Genomic DNA, 23,305 nt, shown 5'->3' on the forward strand with positions numbered 1-23,305 from the left:
ACTCAGCGATCGGGGCAGAAGGGCCTTAGTCAGGGAGGTGACCAAGAACCCAATGGTTACTCTGTCAGAGCTCCAGCATTCTTCTGTGGAGAGAGAAGAACCTTCCAGAAGGACAACAATCTCTGCCACAATCCACCAAACAGGCCTGTATGGTAAAGTGGCCAGATCGAAGTCGCTCCTTACTAAAAGGCACATGGCAGCCCGCCTGGAGTTTGCCAAAAGGCACCTGAAGGACTCTCAGACAAAATTCTGTGGTCTGATGAGACCAAGATTGAACTCTGTGGCGTGAATGCTAAGCATTATATTTGGATTAAACAGGCACATCCCTGCGGTGAAGCATGGTAGTAGCAGCATCATGCTGTGGGGATGTTTTTCAGTCGCAGAAACTGGGAAACTAGTTAGGATTGAGGGAAGATGAATGCAGCAATGTACAGAGACATCCTGGATGAAAATCTGCTCTGGAACGCTTTTGGCCTCAGACTGGGGGACGGTTCATCTTTCAGCAGGACATTGGCCCTCAGCATACAGCCAAGATATCAACAGAGTGGTTTCAGGACAACTCTGTGGATGTCCTTGAGTGGCCCAGCCAGAGCCCAGACCTGAATCCGATTGAACATCTCTGGAGAGATCTGAAAATGGCTGTGCACCGGCGCTCCCTATTCAACCTGATGGAGCTTGAGAGTTTCTGCAAAGAGGAATGGACAGAACTGCCCAAAGATAAATGCGCCGAGCTTGTGGCATCACCTTCGAGAAGACTTGTGGCTGTAATAGGGGAGGTGATGATCTAGTGGTTAAAGAGTTGGGCTTGAGACCAGAGGATCCTCAGTTCAAATCCCAGCCTGACCAGAAAATCACTAAGGACCCTTGAGCAATGTCCTTAATCCCCTAGTTGCTCCCTGTGTGTAGCGAGTACCTTGTATGGCAGCACTCTTACATTGGGGTGAATGTGAGGCATTGCTTGTAAAACGTTTTGAGTGTCTGATGCAGATGGAAAGCGCTATATAAATGCAGTCTATTTTATTTATTTAATTGCTGCCAAAGATGCATCAACAAAGTATTGATCAAAGGGTGTGAATACTTATGTGCATGTGATTTCTTAGTTGTTTTTATTTTTAATGAATTGGAGAAAAATAAAAATGTTTTTGATGTTGTCATTATGGGGTGTTGTGACGAGAATTTTGAGGGGGACAAAATGAATTTACTACATTTTGGAATAAAATTGTAACATAAAATGTGGAAAAAGTGAATTGCTGTGGATACTATCCAGTTGCACTATAAATACTCAGTTTTGACACTAACCTCACTATTGACTTTGCCTTCATCATCCTTAAATTCACATACATCGTCATTATTGTCACCTCATTGTCATTTTATAAAATAATAGTTGGTAATTGCTTGCTTTGACAGACCATATAAACCATGAATCATCTAAAAATATTAAGTATTTTACACTTTTTTGACCTTGTTTAATGGTAAGTCAATGTAGTCACTTTAAATATCAGATATTTGACACAAGACTGTAAGGTGTCCTTTTAATTTTTATGTGTTTGATAATTGTGGGACAGGTCTTTTTTTTTTCTCTCTCTCTCTTAATCTAATAAAGATGTTAGTTAATGGTGGATCCAGTGTTGGCTCCACAGTAAAACTACTGTTAAGTTAAGTTTTGATACATACGTTACACAGAATGTCTAGTGAGAGTTGGTTTTTTTTCAGAGTTTTGATTTTTTTTTTTTATGTTTTACAGATGAGCCAGAGACTCGTGATGCTTGGTGGGAAGAGATTCGTCAGGAGATCAAATCTCATGCCAGAGCTCTTGGTTGCCATGCTGTTGTGGGGTACAGTGAGAACACGAGCATCTGGTATGTAATCACACACACAGAAAATGTTACTCCTACACCTGAAAATTAGTTTTTTTTTTTCTGAAATACTCTTTCAGTTTCAATATAAAGCTGCGTTTACACATAACGATGGCAAACACGAATGCCACGAAGTATACATTCTTGGCCGCTGATCACGAATGTGATGATTTGGCTCAGAGGTGTCAGGTGTCCTCAGGAACCACGCATTACGATTAATGGCACGTGTTGCTGGAGAATTATCAGGTACCATTACGCACGGTCAAGAATAATGTTGCGCGCTATCCCGCGTAACATCGCATCATTACGTTCTGTTACGTTGTGAATGGGGCGAATTGTCTCCACACACACACACCCATATTCATTCTACCGTCAGTTGCTGAACAATTCAAATTGCTCCAGTTTGCTCCTCAAAATCCACAGTAGAAGAACTTTGTGACTGCATGCTTAGTTGGGCTCTCTGCCATGGAGTGGTGCAGAAAGGAGTAGGAGGAGAGAGCCAGATTTGTGGCTTCACACGACTCTCATCTCACTCATTTTCCCAAACATCAGGCACAGCAGCAGGTGGAACACCTGCAGGAGCGCGCTGAGGAGCACTGGGACGAGACTTTTAGCCAACTTGGTGTCACAGTCCTTCTTTGGCATATTGCAGCAATGAAACTGAATGCGGTGCAGCAGGGTTTAATTGTGCGCATGTCAGAGAAGAACGCTGTCACGCTCTATTAAGGATCACCACTAATCAAGACCGATCAACACGCTCAGTTGCAACCTCCACGACATGAGGCGAAATGAGGGTGGTGTGTGACATTTGTGGAAGATTGTTTGACAGCCAAAAACATGCGCTACGAAAATCACAAATATCACGCACCAACACGCACTATTAAGAAACCTATTTAGATGAATTCAATCACGTTAAGAATGTCAGGAATTAATAGGGATATAAACAGGATAAGGGATTGTAGAATAGGTCAAAGAGATATCTCTGACCACTCAGGAGTTTACGTAACATTACATTTAGATGGGAGACAGAGAAACACTCTGTGGAGATTAAATACTAGTATGCTGGACGATCCCAGGTTCATAAAAGATATGATAACAGAGCTTGAGCAGTACTTAGAGGACAATAATAATGGGGAAACAAATCCAAGCATTGTGTGGGATGCGGCTAAAGCTGTCCTTAGAGGAAAGATAATAGCCAAGGCAGCCATGATGAAGAGGAAAAAGGCACAAGAATTGCTACAGCTACAAAATAGACTAAAAATCTTAGAGCATTTACATCTGACTAATAAGGATACTACAGTGACACATCAAATCAGACAAATAAAACAGGAAATAGATAGGATTTTGGGTGAAGAGGTAGAGAAAAATATTCGATTTATGAAACAAAAATACTATGAAATAAGACCCAAAGCAACTAAACTCTTAGCATGGCGGATCCAAAAACAGAAAGCTGAAAATACTATTTACAAAATTAGAGACCCGACAAATAATAAATTAGTAACTGACCTAGAAAAAATTCATAACGCTTTTGAAAGCTACTATAGATCTTTATATAGACGATCTAAGTATGTTGATGAAAGTATAATAGCAGATTTTTTAAACTCGTTAGACCTCCCATCAATTGGTTCAGATGCAAATAATAGATTAACTTCATTAATAACCCATGAGGAAATAGATAAGTGCTATATCAGCTCTTAATTCAAACAAATCACCAGGCACTGATGGGTTCCCTCCTGAATGGTATAAAACTTTGAGGGGAAGCCTTATACCTCTATTACAAACTAGTTTTAATTATGTCCTCAAGGGCGGAATGGTACCTCCCTTTTGGAAGGAGTCCTTTATATCCGTGATACCAAAAGAGGGAAAGGACAAAACCGACTGCAAATCTTATAGGCCAATAAGTGTATTGAACTCTGACTACAAATTATATACAACTATACTAGTACGGAGAATTGACACTATAATGCCCTCTTTGATTGATGAGGACCAAACGGGTTTTTTGAAAAATAGGCAAACCCATGACAATATTAGGAGAGCGTTGCATATTATTGAACAGATCAATAAGGGGAAACTCAGTGCAGTTATTCTTAGTTTAGATGCAGAAAAAGCATATGATTCGGTATATTGGGATTTTCTTTACTTAGTAATGAAGAGATTTGGTTTCTGCCAGGAATTCATAAATTGTATCCAAGCCCTTTATTCGTCACCTACTGCCAGAATTAAAATCAATGGTAGTCTTTCCAACTCTATAGTACTGGAGCGGGGCTGTAGACAAGGGTGTCCGGCCAGTCCAAACCTTTTTAACTTGTTCATTGAACCTATAGCCCAGGCAATTCGTCAGGAGTCAGTAGTGAAGGGTATCCTAATTGGCGAGGAGGAGTACACAGTGAGTTTATACGCAGATGATGTCCTTATCACAATCACAGATCCTGCCTTGGGCCTACCGGTGTTGATGAAGATGCTAGAGACATATGGATCATACTCAGGATATACACTCAATGTAAATAAAACACAAGTTATGTCATTTAATTTTTCCCCAGAGCAGTCTCCCCTGTCTAAATACAATTTTAATTGGAATTCGACTAGCATAAAATATTTGGGAGTAAATTTACCAAAAGACTTGTCCCGAATATTTGAAATGAATTATAGACATACAAACCAAGAGATATACAACGAACTCAGTGCCTGGAGCCTGCTCCCCCTTGACTTCGGCAACAGAATACAGATTATTAAGATGAATATTCTCCCAAAACTATTGTACTTGTTTCTTGCTTGACCTATTTCCATACCTGAGAAACAATTCCGGGACTGGAATAAACACATCTCGAGATTTATTTGGTTCAATAAAAGACCAAGGGTTAGGTTTTGTCCATTACAGTTGCCGAGGGAGAGAGGGGGGTTGGCTCTGCCCTCTTTGAGGGATTATTATATATCTGCACAGGTGAAATATTTGGTTTGTTGGTGTAATCCATCCTATAGTGCACGATGGAAAACAATTGAGATGTCTCTGTCAAGAATACCAATTCAGTCCAGATTGGGGTTTGTAACTCATGAAAAGGAATTCTTCTCAACAACTAGCCAATGGATCACCTTGGCACTAAAGGTGTGGGAGGAGCTGGTTAAGAAACTACAGCTTCAGGAAGAGATAAAAGTCCTAAAATGGCCAGCATATGACCTAGAGTTTTTACCCACTGCCCAGGATAGTAGATTCAAACAGTGGGTGTGGCGGGGATTGACTGCTACATGCATGTTTATTAAAAAGTCTGGACCAATTCCCTTTGACACTTTGTGCGAGATTGGTGGCCTTAATAGACAAGATTTTTTTTAGATATTTGCAACTCTGTGATTATATTGTTAAAAAAAACAAGCAATTGCACTGTCAGGGACTTCTCAGTTGTTAATGTTTTTACTAATGCTTATAACCTTGGAAGTAACAAAGCTCTAATAAGTAAGCTATACCAGGGCCTAATTAAATTTAAAGGGAACTCCACAGATTATATAAAACAAAAATGGGAGAAGGAAATCAATATTGATATAACAGAGGACATGTGGATAAATAGCTGGGAAACACAATTCACAACAACAAACTCGAACATCTGGCGGGACTTTTGTTGGAAAAACATCATCCACTTCTTTATAACACCCAGACAAAAGGCTAAATTCTGTACTACCCCTGCTGTGTGCTGGAGAGGCTGTGGGGAGGTCATGGCAGATCACGGACATATATTCTGGTCTTGCCCATTCATACAACTTTTTTGGACAGAAGTAACAAAAATATGCTCCAAAACTCTGGGCTTTAATGTGGACAGTTCATTTGTATCCATGTACTTGGGCTGTTTCCCTGATGAGTGGGCCACAGACGACATCTATCTTTTGAAAATCCTCTTGGCATCAGCCAGGAAAGCTATTACAAAATGTTGGTTGACTAAAGACCCGCCCACTATAAGCCTTTTCATCTCCATAGTAGAGAGCATTAAGATGATGGAAGCTATGACTTATACCCTGCGGCTACAAGGCAGCGGAAAGAGACGCTGGAGAAAATGGCTGGACTTTAAAAAGAGTTGTGACAGGAAAATGAATGTATAAAATCTGTAATCTCTATATGGTTTGACATGTTGATCTCCTTTGACCTCACAATGTTGCATTTGTTATATGTTCAAAATACTTACAAATAAAAAGTAAAAAAAAAAAAAATGTCAGGAATGTGCCAAGAATGACGCAAATATGACATTCGTAATGCGTCTTGCCTATGTGTAAATGCACCGTAAGAAGTGCTTTCTCACCCTACTAACTTTGTTTTCTTGCCTAATATGTCCCTCAAACCAGTGAAGAGGTCTGTATTCTGTCGGCGTCGGGTACTGCAGCCATCTTGAATCCTCGGTACATGCGTGAAGGCTGTCTAGACATCGGAAGCATTGACCACAGGTTGTTTCTGTGTGTGTATGTGTACAGTATGTGTCTAGATAGATTATATATGTTTGGATATTGACTTTTGTGTGTTTGTTTCTATCACAGCATGTTAAGTTGAAAGGAAATAAACATGGAGACCTTTTGTGGAATGTCTGCTTTAAGATAATTACACTAGTGTTTTTTATGCACAGTCATTCAGTTTTTGAGGACAGCCTGCTCCAGGCAGATTTGTCTTATTTTGCTATGCTTTTTTCCATTTTATTTATTTTTTATTATTACAATAAAATCCACATATCTTTGTGGATTTGTGGATTCAGGTGGCCCAAAATTCCATGGGCCATGTCCGTTATAATCGAAATCCACTATATTAGATTAGAAGGAACTTTATTAATCCCTTGTGAAGACTCCCTCAGAGGATTAATAAAGTTCAGTCAAATCTAATATAGAGAATTTCGATTATAACGGACAACGGGTATGTAGAAAAACGGCCAAAATCTGATATACGTATAAAACGGACAAAATCCGTTATATGTATGTAACGGATTAGTTACAGAAAACTTTATCAGGAAATAAATAAATAAATGCCTGCCTTAAATAAGCACTGGACAATGCACACGTTTCTGGAATTCATAGTAATTAAGCACCGGACATTATGTGCATTCAAAGGATTACATTTGGTGGAGTCACTTTTTTTTCTAAATTCACCGCAGAGTGGTACCTTAAAATTCTAAAGCTTGATTTATGCTTCTACAACTCCGTAACTTTGTGGCCATGCAATGATGTCGACGTGCGTATGACCCTTTTAAAGTACTCCTTTTTTTTCTGGATCCATTTGTCCCTCAACGAGCTCCAAACCAACATTATGGTATGTGCAATTTCCCTCCATGATTTGCATTTGAGCGCCCACATTTGAGCGCCTTTGTAGTTTTTTGACTCCGTGTTGTAAAATTAGTCATGTTTGTGGACTTTACTGCCAAAACGTTTCTCTATTTGATCCTTGATTGAAAGGTAATCAGCGTGTGGACGGCAAAACTTTTAAAATATGACAGGAGAGGAAGGAGTGAAAGCGGAAAATTGACCAATCACAGCCCTTGTGGTCTCAGTCATTTTGACCAGGCTATGGAGAGGGTTTGCAGCCCTGCAGAAGGCTCTGATCAAAAGCGGTTTTCTTTGGTTCACCACATCCAGGGATATACGTGAAACTTGACACCATGTTACAGTGCAGGCAGCAAGCAGCATTTTGTTATAATTGCCGACCTTGAATTACGTCATTTAGGTGCCAGGTCTGAGCACGGTTTGAAAAAAATAAATGGCTGGGCTTTTTAATCAAAGAAATAGAAATATGGTACCCACTTACCTTGAATCGGCTAGTGTCAGTGCTGAACTTCATTTCGTACCTCTGTTGTGACTGGGCATGTCCAGACTGCTCTGTCCGGTACATGCAAGGGGTTTTCAATGGAAATACACTGTAGTGGAGAGAGACGTTTTGTCAGATGTGAGCGAAAATCCGTTATACAAAATCTGGTATATACGGTGTTTATTTCATGGAAAACTGTACAAAAACATTGGGTCTTTTGCTTTTGTCCAGTGAGTGTGAGTATCCGGTTTATATGATGATGGTTTAGGCGAGTTTTACTGTATATACCTTCTTTTGACTTCTCCCATGGAACAGTGTGGCACAATGGTCAGACTCTTGTCTCTCAAGAAAATAAAGGGCTGAAAGCCTATCTGTGCCCCAGTTTCTTTGTACTTGTGTGAGGAAGAGTAGCTAGCCTAAAATCTATGCCATATCAACATTCAAATTCATACTGGCTTCATTGTGGCAACCTGAGCAAAATGGGAAGAGTTAAAACAATCACTATTTTGCTGCTCCCATTCGCCCTTTGATTTAGCATGAATTTATGCTGTTTACCCTTCATGATGCAACTCTCGATGTATGAGGACAGTGTGCATGGTTAGGCATGAACCCACACTAATGATGCAAGAGTACCCTTTCCATTTTTTTTTAAATGATTAATTTTAAGAACTCCTGGGCCCGGTTTCATAAAGTGGTCTAATCTTGTTTAGTCGAATAACTCACTTTGTCGACTAAACTTTTGGCTTTAGTCGTTGCACAAAGCGCTTAGTCTGCTAAAGTTTTGCGTTAACCAACTAAAGTTTTTAGCCTGCTACAGAGGAGGCTAATCTTATTTTAGTCGACAAAATGTCAGTGTCTTACCTCAAAAATGGCGGCTGTCATGTACCACCATTTGATGGAACAGGAAGGAAGGAGAGCCTAGCGGCAGGAGCAGATGTTCCGGTTTCACAGACCGAACAGTCCTCCCCTAAAAATCGGTCAGCCTTTTGCATCAAAATGAGGCTGTTTTAAGCAGAAACTTGGCTAAATTCCGTGATGCTTTGAAATGACCGACGCGCAGTGAATGCATCAGCTAGCAGTTCATTTACTGCGGCCCTCTGATTGCTTCTGCCACCTTTTATGATGAAATAATGCTGAATGTATGTGGAAATGATTGTTGTACAAAAGCTTCAGATAGCTGTCGCAGAGACATGATGACTGGAGTGCAGTTTGAACCAGAAACGAGGTTTTAATTGGTGAACCGCGGCTAATGACGCAGCTGCAAAAGGGGGACCAATTTTTAGGGGGGACCGTTCGGCCTGCGACACCGGGACTGGAATAAACCATTGGAGGTATTTACGGATGCCAAGGCCAGGAGTGCTTCTCCTCAGGGCCTGGTTCCGACCATGGTTGTAGCAGACGACCAGCCTGAAAGTAAATACAACAATCGCACATTGGAGGCGATTCTTGGCAACTGCACTTGTCAGGCCACTATGCCTGTGAAAATCGTTGGCTAACATTAGACAGCTAATCTACATATTTAGCCTTCGATGTGAAACAGATTAATCTGCTAATGTTGGGTGACTAAGTTTTGTCGACTGAAACATTAGACCGCTTTATGAAATCAGGCCCTGAAGATACGCAGCGCTTGACATTAAATGTAGGCCTTTGATCTAATGAAGTGTTGATATTTTGGGGAGAGGGTTGGGATGAGGGACAATTTTTTTTTAGTCTTTTAGCCACTCATAAAAGTACTGTAATATTGCCATTGTTTTCTTAAAATAGATGTAGTTATGTACCTTCAGATTAATGATGATCATCTGTACTGTCTTATTCATTATTTGCTTGTTTCAGTTCTGTGCTTTGATGTCAGTTTAATGCAGGCGTGGGCAAGAAGGGCCAAGATGGAGCACCTTTTTCTTGAAACTGATTACATCAGCAGATGGTTTTACTGATGAGCTCCTCCCCTCTACTTAAAGTCGATCATCTGTGAAATTACCTGCTCAGGTGATCAGTGGCAAGAAAAACATTTGTGGTGTTGGCCCTTCATGGCACATTATTGGCCACCCCGATTTAAGGTATTACAAATATTGTCAATGTCCAAATATATAACAACATACGTGTGTCACCACTTTATAGCTTGGAAGGAGTGGTGGAGCTTAATCTGTGTTTGTTGTTCCTCAGGTTTGATGAGCCTTCTCCCCCAAGCTGTGGCTTCTGTCATATCCCATATGATGAACTCAACATTCCATTTCCTGCGCAACTCACCTACTGTTACCACTGTAGGCGACAGAAGGTCTCACAAACATTTTCTTACATCCTCAGTTATCTTTAAATGTTCTGTATGTAAGTGCAAAGTCTTGCAAATGTTCTTCTGTATGTTATTGATGATGATTATTAATAAGATGTGTTTTTTGCCTCTAAAGGTTCCTGATGTACTGTTTACAACAGTTGATTTACCACCAGAAGCAGCTGTTACAGGGAAGGGTTGCCTTATTCAGGCCAGGTACCACATTTAATTGGTCGAGTATTTGAAACTGTTAAATTTAAGTCCCTTTTAAAATGGGAAAGCTTGCTGGGAAATACTTTTAATGCAATATTATAATACAAGCAGTAGTGGCATAACAATTCACAAGTAATATGTGTGACTCCGTCGATACACGTGCCTTTGAATCAGTCAATATGTTCTACAAACTGGTTCATGGCTTGATATTTAATGTTATAATTCAGTTGAATTAAGCTTTTTGTGCTCACTGCTTTGACATGGAGCTGTCATAAAAGTTTAAAGGTTGGTGCAAGGCCCCTGCAGAACTGGTCACATTAACGTTAACTTTGTGAGATAAAAAGAAAATCGAATGTCCAGTAGTGGCAGGCCGTATAACTAATAAATGTACTTGTTTGAACTTTTGTTTGGTTCAGTTTGTGAATACAGTCATACCAGTTCAGAAAGGGAAAGTTATGCTATGCTAACAATAGCTTCTGGGCTTCTGTATTGCGATTTCCACTGCTGTATTTGGTGCTGCCCCCGGTGGTGAACAAACGGCAAGCAGAGGCAGTGCCAATGTACTGCAGCGCAGCAGGAAAAAAGTGACAAAGGTCCATGTTTTTTTGTGGGGGGGGGGGGGGGGGTCGTCAGTATTTTGGGGGATGATTTTGTGGAGTTTTGTTGCATGTCGAAATTATAAAGTTTAAAAATGGTTTCAACATCTGATCTCCATGAGCCAGGTGAATTTGTAAGGTTTGACAAAACTTTCAGGATGCTTTAATCACAGAACGCTCATGTGAGTTGGAAGATCTACTGTCCCAGCCAAAAATTATTGGTACTCCCCAATCTTAAATCCAGAATGTAAAATCTGTTTAGTAATAAATGTAAATGAATCAGGTATGTGTAATCAGAAAATTTAATAATAAAATGTTAATTGTTGTTGAACAACAACAACAAAAATGCTTTCATACATAAAATGTGTTCATGGCACAGTTATTGGTACTCTGATGAGTTTATAGTAATTCAACACTTTTATAGCCAGCCAGCAGGGCTCAGAGCTGCTTGAACCAAGATGGTCACCTTTGTATTTGCTGTTTTTGGATGGAGTTTTGTTGGATGGAACACCCAAATAGTGAGAGATGTTCATGTTTACATACATAGTCCTAATGTAATAAGCTGTGATCAAAGACTTCATGCAGTTTATTTTATTTTATTTTTTTAAGGCTGTGTCGTCTAAAGAAGAAAGCCCAAGGAGAGGTGAATGCAACAGCGATCTCCAACCTGCTGCCTTTCATGGAGTATGAGCTGCACACTCAGCTGATGAACAAAATGAAGCTGCGCAGCATGAACGCTCTGTTTGGATTATGCATACAAATCAGCATTGGCGAGAACATGTTGCTGGGACTGGCTGTAAGTTAACATTCTGATAACATTGTTTTGTCAGACAGAGCTGTTTACACCTCAAGCTCAAAATGTGTCCATTTGCAGTCTGCTACAGGAGTCTATCTCACAGCCTTGCCTGCACCAGGAGGCATCCAGATTGCAGGGAAGACTCCTGGTGAGCTGAACAATGAGCATCATATTTCGACCATCCAGAAAAGGATCAATGACACTATATCCAAGAACAAAGAGCTCTATCAAATAACTCCCCCGGTGAGACATGTGCTGCAATCGTACAGTTCTGTCGAGGGTGATATTTATGATTCACTTTGTAAGTTGTCTTTTATACTATCAAGTGTATCATGCAAATGTTGTAGCTTCATTCAGTGTTTCATTTTACTATGACATTAACCAGAAAATCATTTCAGCTGTTGTCTCTTCTTGGCTCGTCGGCAGTCTTTGTAGACAGTGGGAAAACTGCTGAAAGCTATAAGAATTTTAAGTATTACTAGCATGTTGCCCGTGGGGATCCACGGCTCTAGATTGGGAAGTGTTCATAAAATAGGTAGGTAAAACTTAAGCAAAGCTTGTATAATGAGTTGAATGGCATGAGAGTCCAGAGTATTTTTAGAACCTCAGACCAAAACAACTTAACTCAGTCCTTTTATTTCCTGTTAATTATGGATTTTTAATGTTAATTTACTGTCTGAATGTATTTATAAATTGTTTAGGTTCTTGTTATCATATACACACAGTTATTCTGTGGCTATAACGGTACATGTGCACTAATTGTCTGATTTCCAGCCTGATATTTTCCCATATCAGACCGTTACCATGACAGTTGGTCCGGATCTCGTATTAGATTTGCGACTGTTTACAATTTTCACGGTGCGAAATAAAACAAAACAAAAAGCGAACAAAGAAAATGGAGGAATTAACAGCAGACAAGCTTGAAGTGGACGTCCAAAAATAATTCCAACAGGATGAAAACCCAGCTCAGTCAAGAACAGATCGAAAACTTTGTTACAAACCAGAAAGCTAAAAACACGATTAGAAAAATCAAGTTGGACATGAACATACTCCATAAATATCTAAACAGCATCAGGAAAAAACACAGATTGAAAGCTTACCAGCTGACGACCAGGCCATCTGTTAAGCAAGTTCTTCATGGAGGTGAAGCGAATAAGCCTGACTACGAGCCCAAAACCATCAGCAGCAGCTTTCACGTTACCTGGAGTGTGTGTGTATGTATGTATGTATATATATATATATATATATATATATATATATATATATATATATAAAATAAACAAATTATTAGCCTCGCTACGCTCGGCCCATACTGCTAACACCTTGGTTTGATATTTTGTGCAGACTTTACGCTCAGTTAGTAATCCTTTATTATCATTATTATTATTATTCTCATTATTTTTATTTTTATTATTATTCTGTTTTGCCATTTGATTTTTTTTAAATGGACCACAGTGGCAATAAGTGTTTTCACTTTCTTGTGTCATCCATTTATTTTTAACATATTTACAGTTGTATTATGTACTGACTTTGAGCTTACTAAATAAAATCACACACACTCGCACTCACATGTTTAATATAAAGATGATTTATCTCCCCCCTGCTGGAATGGCGTGTTAGTCTAGCATGTAATAAGCAACGTTAGCTAATATCCGTAGTTTCTCCAAAAATATTTGTACTGTCAACATTCCGTTTTGGCGCTGTTCATCTTTGACCCAAAATACAAAAGCATACCAAACGGCAAATGTCAGCTGTCCCCAGTCACATGCAAGCAGAGGTTTTTGTTTTTACACAAGCACAAACCGATGGTGGTGGAAGACATCAAAACAATGCTCTCTTCACTCATGGTATGAACAATATGAAACTTAACTAAACTGACTAAACCAATTGAACTACAAAAACACAATAATTCAATAACACTAATAACACTGTTAAATTAATATGAACAACATTAACAACATCTGAACCCCCAAACTCCCATGGTGCTTTGCAGCACAATGTCCTATCAACTTTCCGTTTTCGCAGCGTTCATCCTTGACCCAAAATACATAAGCATACAATTGGCAAATGACAACTCTCCCCGGTTTTTGCATGATCGAAACCATACACACGCACGAGTAACTTAAGTGTCATGTTGGTACCTTGAGTGAAATGTGTAGTGTTTTTAATGTCTTTTGCCACCGCCTTTGTTTGCCAAATTAAAAGCACCTGCATACAGCAGCTGTGCGTGCGTGCAACTTAAATCATAGACAAACTGTGGGCAGCTGACATTTACCGTTTGGCATGTTTATATATTTTGGGTCAAGGATGAACGCTGTGAAAACGGAACGTTGATAAGACTAATATTTTTGGAGAAGCTAGTAGCTACAGATATTAGCTAACAACACTGAACAGTGGATGTTGCCAACTACTTTCTGGACTCACATGCCATTCCAGCAGGGGGCAGTAAGTCATCTTTTTATTAAAAGTGTGGATGACTCAAGAAGGTAAAAACATTTATTTTTATTGTGGTCCATTTAAAAATCAAATGACAAAATAGAAGTAAAAATAGCAAAAATAATATTAATAATAATAGTGTGTAAATGATAACGAGAACCTAAAAGAATTTATAAATACATTAAGATGGTAAAGTAATATTAAAAAATTACATAATTAATAGGAAATAAAAGGGTTGCATTCCTCTTCTAAAATTATTAAGGCCGAAGGTTCTAAAAACATTCAATACATGCTTTGCTTAATTTAGTACTGCCCTTGAAAAATGTCAGCTACCTGTTTTATAAACACTACCCAGTCTAGTGCCCGTGGATCCCCATGGGCAGTATGCTAGTATGTAATATATATATATTATGGTCTCTTTGCATCATGATGAACTTACCCCCTTTTATCTCTCTCTGGTCATTAAAGAAATTATTTGCCCTGGACCCTGATGTGTTCGGCGGCATAAAAATGGTACTGAACATGCCAGCTTCTATAGCTGCCAGACACAGTAAAGCATGATAAATATTTCACTCAGTCACAAGTCCACACTGCCTCCACACCTTAACTCTAACTGGGACATTTATAAACGGGACAGTCAGCTTAACCAACTCCAGAGTCACAGTTCAAGGAGAACCCACTCTGTTTGTTACTCTGTTTGTACTATGATCTGGCCTATTTCACACTCTCACCTTTGTATGCTTTCATATTGTGTGTGTTGGTTTGCATCACTCTTTACTCTTACAGATCAGTACTTAACATCATACATGTGTGTCTTTTGGGGTATTTGTGAAAGGGAGCATGTCGTGTGTCATTAACATAGCCACTGTACTAGTTGGAGAGCTGTGAGGTGCAGGTGATGGCTGCTTTAGGGTGCTGGTGTTAATCTTGTGCCCCCTTATTTGTAGGAGCTGATGGAAGAAGCAGTTGGCTCTCCAATCCCTGAGCCCAGACAACGAACCAAGCTCTTTCGTTCTCATTCTGAGAGCTCAGATGAGCTCTCAGAACTGGACCTCTCTCATGGCAAGAAGGATGCCTTTGTCCTGGAGGTGTGTATTTATCAATAAATAAACTTTAAAAAGTATTTATTTATATTAAAAAGTACATTTTTCTGGACTTGTACAAATGAATTATACATTAATACTTTTATTTATTAATTATAAATATATTTGGCCATGCAATCACCAAGTTAATGTAAAATCAAGATAGAGCATATTTTAAATAACTGATTTCAAGACCTTTGTAATCACTTTTTATCCCCGCAGAATGAAGTATGGGGGATATAGTGATCAGCATGTTTGTCCATCTGTTTTTGCTTGTTTAGCGCGATATCTCACGAATCAGTTCACTAGTTTCATTCATATTAAGCATAAGGGTGTACTTGGGTGAGCCCCCAAATATTTTCATTGCCACCCTTCTTAGCGCAATATCTCAAAACCTGTTGACCAATTTCATTCATATTTATCATAAGGGTGTACATGGGTGATCCCCGACACTTTGTATAACTGATTTGTGGGGACCGGGGGATATGACTCTTGCTATTCTTGCATCCCATCTTGGATAATAACAAAACAGAATGGAACAAATATTACAGCACCGTTGGTTGTTATGTGTCATAGAAGAGAAATAGAGATGTACAGGTATTCAGGACTATACCACTGGGCTAATAAAACAGTCCTGGGGGGAATCTATTTCCTGAAAAAATGTAATGTTTATTCACTGTTTATAGAAATAACCAGTCTACAGGAAATCAAAGTTGCCACATTTTTGTGTTCTGTGTGCAAGAGTTTCACACTGTAAATGTGATTGGATGTTACTTTATTTATTATTCCTCCCACCAAATAGTTACTGTACTGACAGCCCATTACTGGTTTTAAATCAAATGTGTTTTTAGGTTGGAGTATTCTGTCAATCTGTTTTCTGGATAGGGGAGACGCCCCCTCACATGCATCCTGATGTTTGCCATGCTGTAGTCCATATTTGCTTCTTGAAGAAATTTGATGTTTGCAGGTCTGCAAACTAACTCATTCAGTGAAACATTTCCTGTATTTTCAGGTAGATGACACTGATGCTATTGAGGACATCCACTCCCTTCTCACTGATGCACCGCCGCCTACAGGTACATGTCATTCTTTTTGCATCATACCTGCTGATTATGTTAATGCTCTGATATTTGTAATTTATTCTTTGTCCCATCAGTTCTGTTCTTTATGTATTTTTACTTTTCTATCTTCAGGTTTTTACAGCTGTAACGCAGAAATCATGCCTGGGATTAACAACTGGACTTCAGGAGTACAGGTACACTATAGTACACTATTGATTCCTTTGCAGACCAGTCATCTGAACCAAATAATGTTTCTTATTGGGCAGCACAGTCTCGTTTGAGGGTGGGTGCTAAAGCGGTAAAATATGACTCATATGTTGTAATTTCTCTACTTCCAGGGACAGAAACATGGCACTTTCTCTGAGATTTTTGGCACATTACACACAAAGAAAGTGATAATACAAAGAAAAACTGACACTGCGGTGGAAAGTGGACGTGTGTTGCGGTTTGTTTATGACCCGGAGCTCAAACGTGTTAAGGCGGCTTTGCAGGCGAGAGAACGTAGCTACTCTGGTTAGCTGTGTAGGCTAACACTTACTGCCACGACCGCTCCCATTTGCCTCATCTTCCCTTCTTGACTGGGAGCCAAAAAAACCCTGCACTTCTTGGGACTGCTTCGGTGATTGCAGCCGAAAAAAAAATAGTACATAATTTTTCCGTGTGAAGTTATGCTGTGTATATATTGCACAATGGGAGAGGCTGTCCCTATAAGTAGTCAAATCCCGCAATATCACGCAGGGTTCAAACGAGGCTACGCTACCCTATTGTAACATAATGTTAGATTTTATGTCCTGCTTTCATCAGTGTGTAGTTGTGGTCCTGCACAGCAGGAGTTTCATTTCAGTGTTTTTCATACCAATGTCAATATTGGCCCTGCATTTTGTCAGTCTAGCATAAAGTCGCTGCACCTTTTTGACACTCAATAATTTTGTTCGCTGTAGTATGGTTAATCTTGGCATTTTCCTGAGTCTTGCTTAGCATCACCATAAAATTAAGGGTTTCTGCAAGTAAAAAAGAGACATAAGTGATTAAGTTTGTAGCATTTAAGGGTCAAACCGAGTGTTTTAAATGTTGCATATCTTTTATATATATATATATATATATATATATATATATATATATATATGCCAGCTTTTTCCAAAGTTATCCCCAACCGTGTTGATGTTGAACAGTATTTGGTACACTGGCTCAAACCTAAACCTACTATTGGTATCTTTTGTATAACCAATTTTATGGTATTGTATGTCTCTCTTTTATTTTCAGGTGAACTCAGCAAAAGTTTTGTTTGTAACTGAAAGATGTCTTTATCAGATACTTTTAATTGTCCAGAGATATTATTACTAATTTCCTCTTAATATTGACAAATAATGACATCCAAAATCTAATTTCAGAAGTATTCCAGTGAGCAGAGACCTTTGTGTTTGTGATACGTGACTGCATAGGAGACCTCTTCTTTGCACCAACTTTACCTTTTTGTCTTATACAATACATTTTCAGAACTTTTCATCATAATATTACTCAAATGATCAAATTCCAAACTGGTTTATGGGTATTTGGCTATTTATCAGTGACATATTGATGGAAAAAAGTTTGAGAGCTGTGATTGTCAGATTTACAACTCAAGAAATGACATACTTATATTGTCAGAAATATTCTGTAGTGACCATAGGTAATGGCTTCTGATTTTTAGAGAAGTATGTTTCCAGGTAATTATTTACTATTCTGATAGGCCTGGATGGACTCTCTCAGAATGCATAGGGGGTCCTTTTGATTTCTCTCACAGTGTTGACAGATGGCAAAATTTTTAAAATATGTGGCATCCACAAGCAATGGCATTAGTAAGAGGGCATAGCATCACATCTGTGTGTTAAGTTAATTTTGATATATACACTGTCAATGGGCATATGTAGTGTCCATAGACAATGAAGTGCATCCCAATGTCCAAGATAGACAGCAAAAACAAAAGTCTATGCTGCTGTGCTTTAATATTTTAGGATTAGTAAATGGACATGCTGAAAAGCAAAAAAAAAAAAAAAAGAAATTGTATTTACATGGATATTCCCCTAAAAATGGCCTCTTTGCAACAAAGATGAACACCTGATTGTGAAAAAGGCAACATTGAGATAACAAAGTTGTGCCACCTTGGCCTTGTACCTATGTGGTACAAGGCCTAGAATCTATGTGATCTAATTTTGCAGTCTTTGCTTTTATCCATAAAGTTACAGCATTTTGTCATTTTTGTTGAGTTGTAAGTGTGCCTTTGCCTCCCTGTATTCCAGATGTTCACATCAGTGAGGGTCTTTAGGTTGAGTAATGCCAATCTTACCAATCAAGCTTTGAATAAGATCTTCACTGACCTTTGTGAAAATCTGTTAAAGGTAAGTAACGGCCGTTGACCAATTATACCTTCAGTGTTTTATTACATGCCCACTGGGGCCAATAATGATGGTGGGGTTTTTTTTTTTGTTGTTTTTATAAATTGTTATTCCTCAGACTTATATCTGTTGGCAATTTATTATGTTTGTTGCAGAGTTTTTACTTCAAGTTGCGCTCCATGATACCCTGCTGTCTTTGTCATCTCAACTTCACTGTAGCTGTGCCAGAAGAGGAGCTGATTCAGGTGATAATCATGAGTATAGTCAGGCCGCCTCTGATATACATTATTGCATGCACAGCAGAGCTAATTTAAATTTTTAAAAAGTGTGCATTTTAACATTTTTGTTTTCACCCCAGGATCTTACAACATCTTTGTGTCTACTGTTCAGCTAAGCCTCTTAAATATCTAGTGGTGTTACCACTGTACTTCTGACAACAAGCTGTGCTTTTTAAATCATTCATGTTCATCTTTGGATAAACCATGGACATTATTGATGTTCAAAATTGTATATGTGTTTTGACTTAAGTTTTCCAAATCAGAGCCTGCATAACATGGCGCTGTTACTCTCTTAAAATAGATATATCTTTTCAAATGACTCTCGTTTAAATCAAGACCCGACCTGAAGAGAATAATCCGCTACTTCAGAATTGCAGGTCAGAACAGGTGCATCTTTAGCCGAGATGTAAACAAGACACCAGACTATCTTATCTCAGTCTGCCAGCAGTGATAAGACATAGTCATTAAAACAAACACACGCAAAAAAACCTCTAGCTATTACTTGTTTATTGACATGATATTTTTCCAGCATCTACCCTCTTTCTATTATAGTTAATCTTTTGATAAACCTCTCTGTCTTTCAGGTTGCAGTCACAGCAGTTGCCATGAGCTTTGACAAGGATCAGACTCAGGAGAAACCAGGAGACAAGGCCACCGCCAAAGGTGTGAGCTATTAAAACGGATTGCTTAATTTTATGGGAAATGTTCAGTTTTTGCTACTTTCCCAAAATAACACAGTTTTCTGTACTCCATTTCAGACTTCATGGCTCAGTGACACTGCCAAATATTCAAAATGAAAGGAACCCTTAAAAATTTAATTAAATAGATAAAGTCTAGCATGAATCCATCAGAACTTGGGCAACTGAGTCAGAAAACACCCTACTTTGAGTTTGTGGAGTTATATGAACAGAACACACACACACATTTAGAACACATGCAAAGACAGTTAGACTTGTCATCTGTCTTTACAGAAGATAAAGGGATCTTTTTCCCCGGCTCCTTAATGGCTAAAGCTGTCACGTGATCCTGCACCTGTTCAGTAACTCAGCCAAGCTAAGCTAGTTCTGCAGTGCAGCTCACCATGGAACATACCACGAGATATTAAAAGGACTTCTGACACACCTTTTAGACCCACATGCAGCTTGTATGTGTGAAAGTTTCGTCATGGGTCACGCAGCCCTTCTCTCGATTTGGGTCAGACTTGGATGGATGGGTCCTGTGTTTAATTAATCATGAATGGATTAAATAACATGGGTCTTACAAGTGAGCCCTCATAGTGCTTATTTGTTTTTTAAAGCATTATTTTTTTTTAATCCCTTGCAGTTATAAATTTTTAAATGTTATTGATAATTTGTTCTACACTCCTATATACCACTGGCCACAGTGGTTCCAGAAAGAGCTAAGAGGATTCAGGTTTCCATTGCAGTCACAGACTCCACCAGGTGAGTTGACCTTTAACAGTACTTTGAGAATCAGAATCCTTTTATTATTATTTTACAGTGTATGCAGTACAAAGTGTAGCAAGATATATACAAAGATTAAAAAAGTAGCAGCTCTCTTTTCACTGAAGTGGTTGATGATAAATAAATGATAGAATTAAAATAAAATAGAAAAATAAGAATAAAGTAAAACAAAAAAAACTTACACAATATACAAAAATTTACAAAAATACAAGGATACAAAAATACGAGCAGAGCGAAGGAGTTCATCAGAGAAATCACCTGCTCATATGACTGTTAGGAGTGGAAAAACTGTGTCCTCTCTGCTCTTCCTGGAGCCAATGTTCAACCCGTTTCATTCTGAGTAATTAGAAAAAGTAGTAGACTCTTCAAAAATTTTAACTCTATTGTCAGTGCTCTAAAAGCAGGCAATAATGTGTACACCATATTGAATTATAAGTTAAATAACCTCAATGGTTAAATGTTATTCTCAGGTGGCAATGAGGCAGAAGAGCAGTTGCAGTTTCCCCTGGAGTTATGTGCAGAGTCATCGAGTAGTATTCAAGCATCAGCCAAAATCTCAGGTAGCCTTTAACCTTTTTTATTGCTACATAACCACCTCCCCTGTCCTCCTTTACTAACAGGCATTGCTCATGTCCTCCACTAACACTTCAGGTACAGTCTCTTTACTCACCCCAGCTGCAAAACACTGCCAAAATCAGCTGGTTGTGGTTCATTTTGCAGGTAAATAATGAGTGCTGTGTTATAGCTCAGTGCGCTGTATTTGTGCTGTTACGTTGCAGTGTGCTGTTACATAGATGAAGAGCTTGTGTTCCTAATGTGAGACCATCGTTTCTGCTGAATATTACTTTATCATAACTGTGAGCTTGCAGTATCACAGCTTAACCACAAGAGAAGACTGTTAACATGGGAGTTCTAAAGGCTGATTTATGCTTCTGAATCAAATATCAGTAGTTACTTATACGGTATTCACAGCGCTTCATTTTTTTTCTCCACATTTTGTCATGTTACAGCTTGGTGCACCTATCTTTGGCAGTTTTGCCAATTCCTATTTGCAGCCCCTTTCAAGCTCCATCAGGTTGGATGGGGAGCATTGGTGCACAGCCATTTTCAGATCTGTCCAAAGATGTCCAATCGGATTCATGCATGTACTGACAGAAATTTTTCGGACCCACTGACCCATTGACTGGTTGCTGTTATGCCTGTGCTTTCCCTACTGATTGCAGGGAACGCAAATATCAAACAGTCTCGTCATGGCTTTTCCAGTCTTACGTTGCCTTTCACCTCTCCTTTTGGTTGCTCCCGTTAGGGGTCGCCACAGCAGATCATCAGTCTCTATCTTGCCCTGTCCTCCACATCCTCTATCACACAAACCACCTGCATTTCTTCCCTAAGCACATCCATAAACCTCCTCTTTGGGAATCAGAAGCCCCAAAGAGGAATCGATTCATCAAAAAATTCGAGGAATCGTTTCAGCCCTAATTCAAGGTCCTAATGCTCACTTCCACACTTCTAACTTTTCTCCTCTCCCGCTATCTCTGGAAAAGTTCTTCACCTCTTCTTCGCACAACAGTTGCCCAATTTTCACTGGCACCCTGTTAGACAGCAGCACTGGTGGTAGTTGTTCTTGTTAACCTGGGCCTCAACCGATATGAAAATTTGATTTGTAATCTGCATGGTTGGCTTATCAAAATTAATACCTGATGTGCTTCCTGATGCAGCACGATTCATTTATCCAAGTTTGGGACCGGCGCTTTGAATGCACTGGCTTAAGCACCCAGTGTGGCTGAGTTCCAGCCTTGCTTTCTCCAAACCATATGTAAAATTTCTTCAAGAAAGGAGTTAATCAGTATCTCAGGTAGGTACTTTGCATCAAACAGGACTGGACAAACCCTGCTGCAAATATTGCAGCAGGGGTGTCTTAGATGATCCGTTAGGACATTTTGCCACACAACAAGCCATATTATTCCAGGTATTTGTAATAAAATGCTCAAAATGACAGATACAGCCCTCCACAACAGCTAGTGGCGCCATCGAGCAGCTTCTGAGCAGCGATGCTATGGGAGTCAGATCTGCTTGGCTCAGTAACTGTCACTCAAAGTGTCCACGGCCCTAATTATTGCAGGATTTTATGGCTTAAAACATCTTAAACTAAGAAATCGGGGGGGAAAATGCTTGCTTCGAAACTATAGAGCCCAGACTGTGAACAGGTTTGTTTCTGAAGTTGGACATTTTAACATAAACTTGAATGGGAACTTGCTCGCTTTTGAAACTAGCCTCAAGTGGTCAGTCAAGGAACTGCAAATTTGCCTCCTACCACTTAATCTGGGCTTCGTCTGAGACCATCGATATTGGCCTCTCTTCATTGGCTTCCTGTTAATTCTAGAATAGAATTTAAAATTCTTCTTCTTACTTATAAGGTTTTGAATAATCAGGTCCCATCTTATCTTAGGGACCTCGTAGTACCATATCACCCCAATAGGGTGCTTCGCTCTCAGACTGCAGGCTTACTTGTAGTTCCTAGGGTTTGTAAGAGTAGAATGGGAGGCAGAGCCTTCAGCTTTCAGGCTCCTCTCCTGTGGAACCAGCTCCCAATTCAGATCAGGGAGACAGACACCCTCTCTACTTTTAAGATTAGGCTTAAAACTTTCCTTTTTGGTAAAGCTTATAGTTAGGGCTGGATCAGGTGACCCTGAACCATCCCTTAGTTATGCTGCTATAGACGTAGACTGCTGGGGGGTTCCCATGATGCACTGTTTCTTTCTCTTTTTGCTCTGTATGCAACACTCTGCATTTAATCATTAGTGATCGATCTCTGCTCCCCTCCACAGCATGTCTTTTTCCTGGTTCTCTCCCTCAGCCAAAAACCAGTCCCAGCAGAAGACTGCCCCTCCCTGAGCCTGGTTCTGCTGGAGGTTTCTTCCTGTTAAAAGGGAGTTTTTCCTTCCCACTGTAGCCAAGTGCTTGCTCACAGGGGGTCGTTTTGACCGTTGGGGTTTTACATAATTATTGTATGGCCTTGCCTTACAATATAAAGCGCCTTGGGGCAACTGTTTGTTGTGATTTGGTGCTATATAAAAAAAAATTGATTGATTGATTGATTGATTATTCCTCGA

The 23,305-nt window shown here is 39.4% G+C and overlaps 1 protein-coding gene across 14 annotated transcripts in view; it reads left to right on the forward strand.

The window, feature by feature from the left end:
* c2cd5 (C2 calcium dependent domain containing 5) overlaps positions 1-23,305 on the forward strand; it is a 56,217-nt gene that overhangs the window by 23,475 nt on the left and 9,437 nt on the right. For 7 of the 14 annotated variants that reach the window (XM_034176593.1, XM_034176589.1, XM_034176590.1 and 4 more), the window contains 14 exons: positions 1,745-1,859; positions 6,183-6,281; positions 9,787-9,898; positions 10,029-10,108; positions 11,311-11,497; positions 11,576-11,740; positions 14,402-14,446; positions 14,881-15,021; positions 16,028-16,091; positions 16,209-16,270; positions 18,356-18,454; positions 18,607-18,696; positions 19,314-19,392; positions 20,663-20,752. In XM_034176593.1, coding sequence (XP_034032484.1) covers positions 1,745-1,859; positions 6,183-6,281; positions 9,787-9,898; positions 10,029-10,108; positions 11,311-11,497; positions 11,576-11,740; positions 14,402-14,446; positions 14,881-15,021; positions 16,028-16,091; positions 16,209-16,270; positions 18,356-18,454; positions 18,607-18,696; positions 19,314-19,392; positions 20,663-20,752 — 1,428 coding nt within the window. Of the gene's footprint in view, positions 1-1,744; positions 1,860-6,182; positions 6,282-9,786; positions 9,899-10,028; positions 10,109-11,310; positions 11,498-11,575; positions 11,741-14,401; positions 14,447-14,880; positions 15,022-16,027; positions 16,092-16,208; positions 16,271-18,355; positions 18,455-18,606; positions 18,697-19,313; positions 19,393-20,662; positions 20,753-20,843; positions 20,936-23,305 lie in introns of those variants that run through there. The other 7 variants (XM_034176596.1, XM_034176599.1, XM_034176592.1 and 4 more) reach the window with 3 other exon arrangements.

Source organism: Thalassophryne amazonica, chromosome 8 (genome assembly GCF_902500255.1).
Source record: "Thalassophryne amazonica chromosome 8, fThaAma1.1, whole genome shotgun sequence".
In the NCBI taxonomy this organism is placed as follows: Eukaryota; Metazoa; Chordata; class Actinopteri; order Batrachoidiformes; family Batrachoididae; genus Thalassophryne; species Thalassophryne amazonica.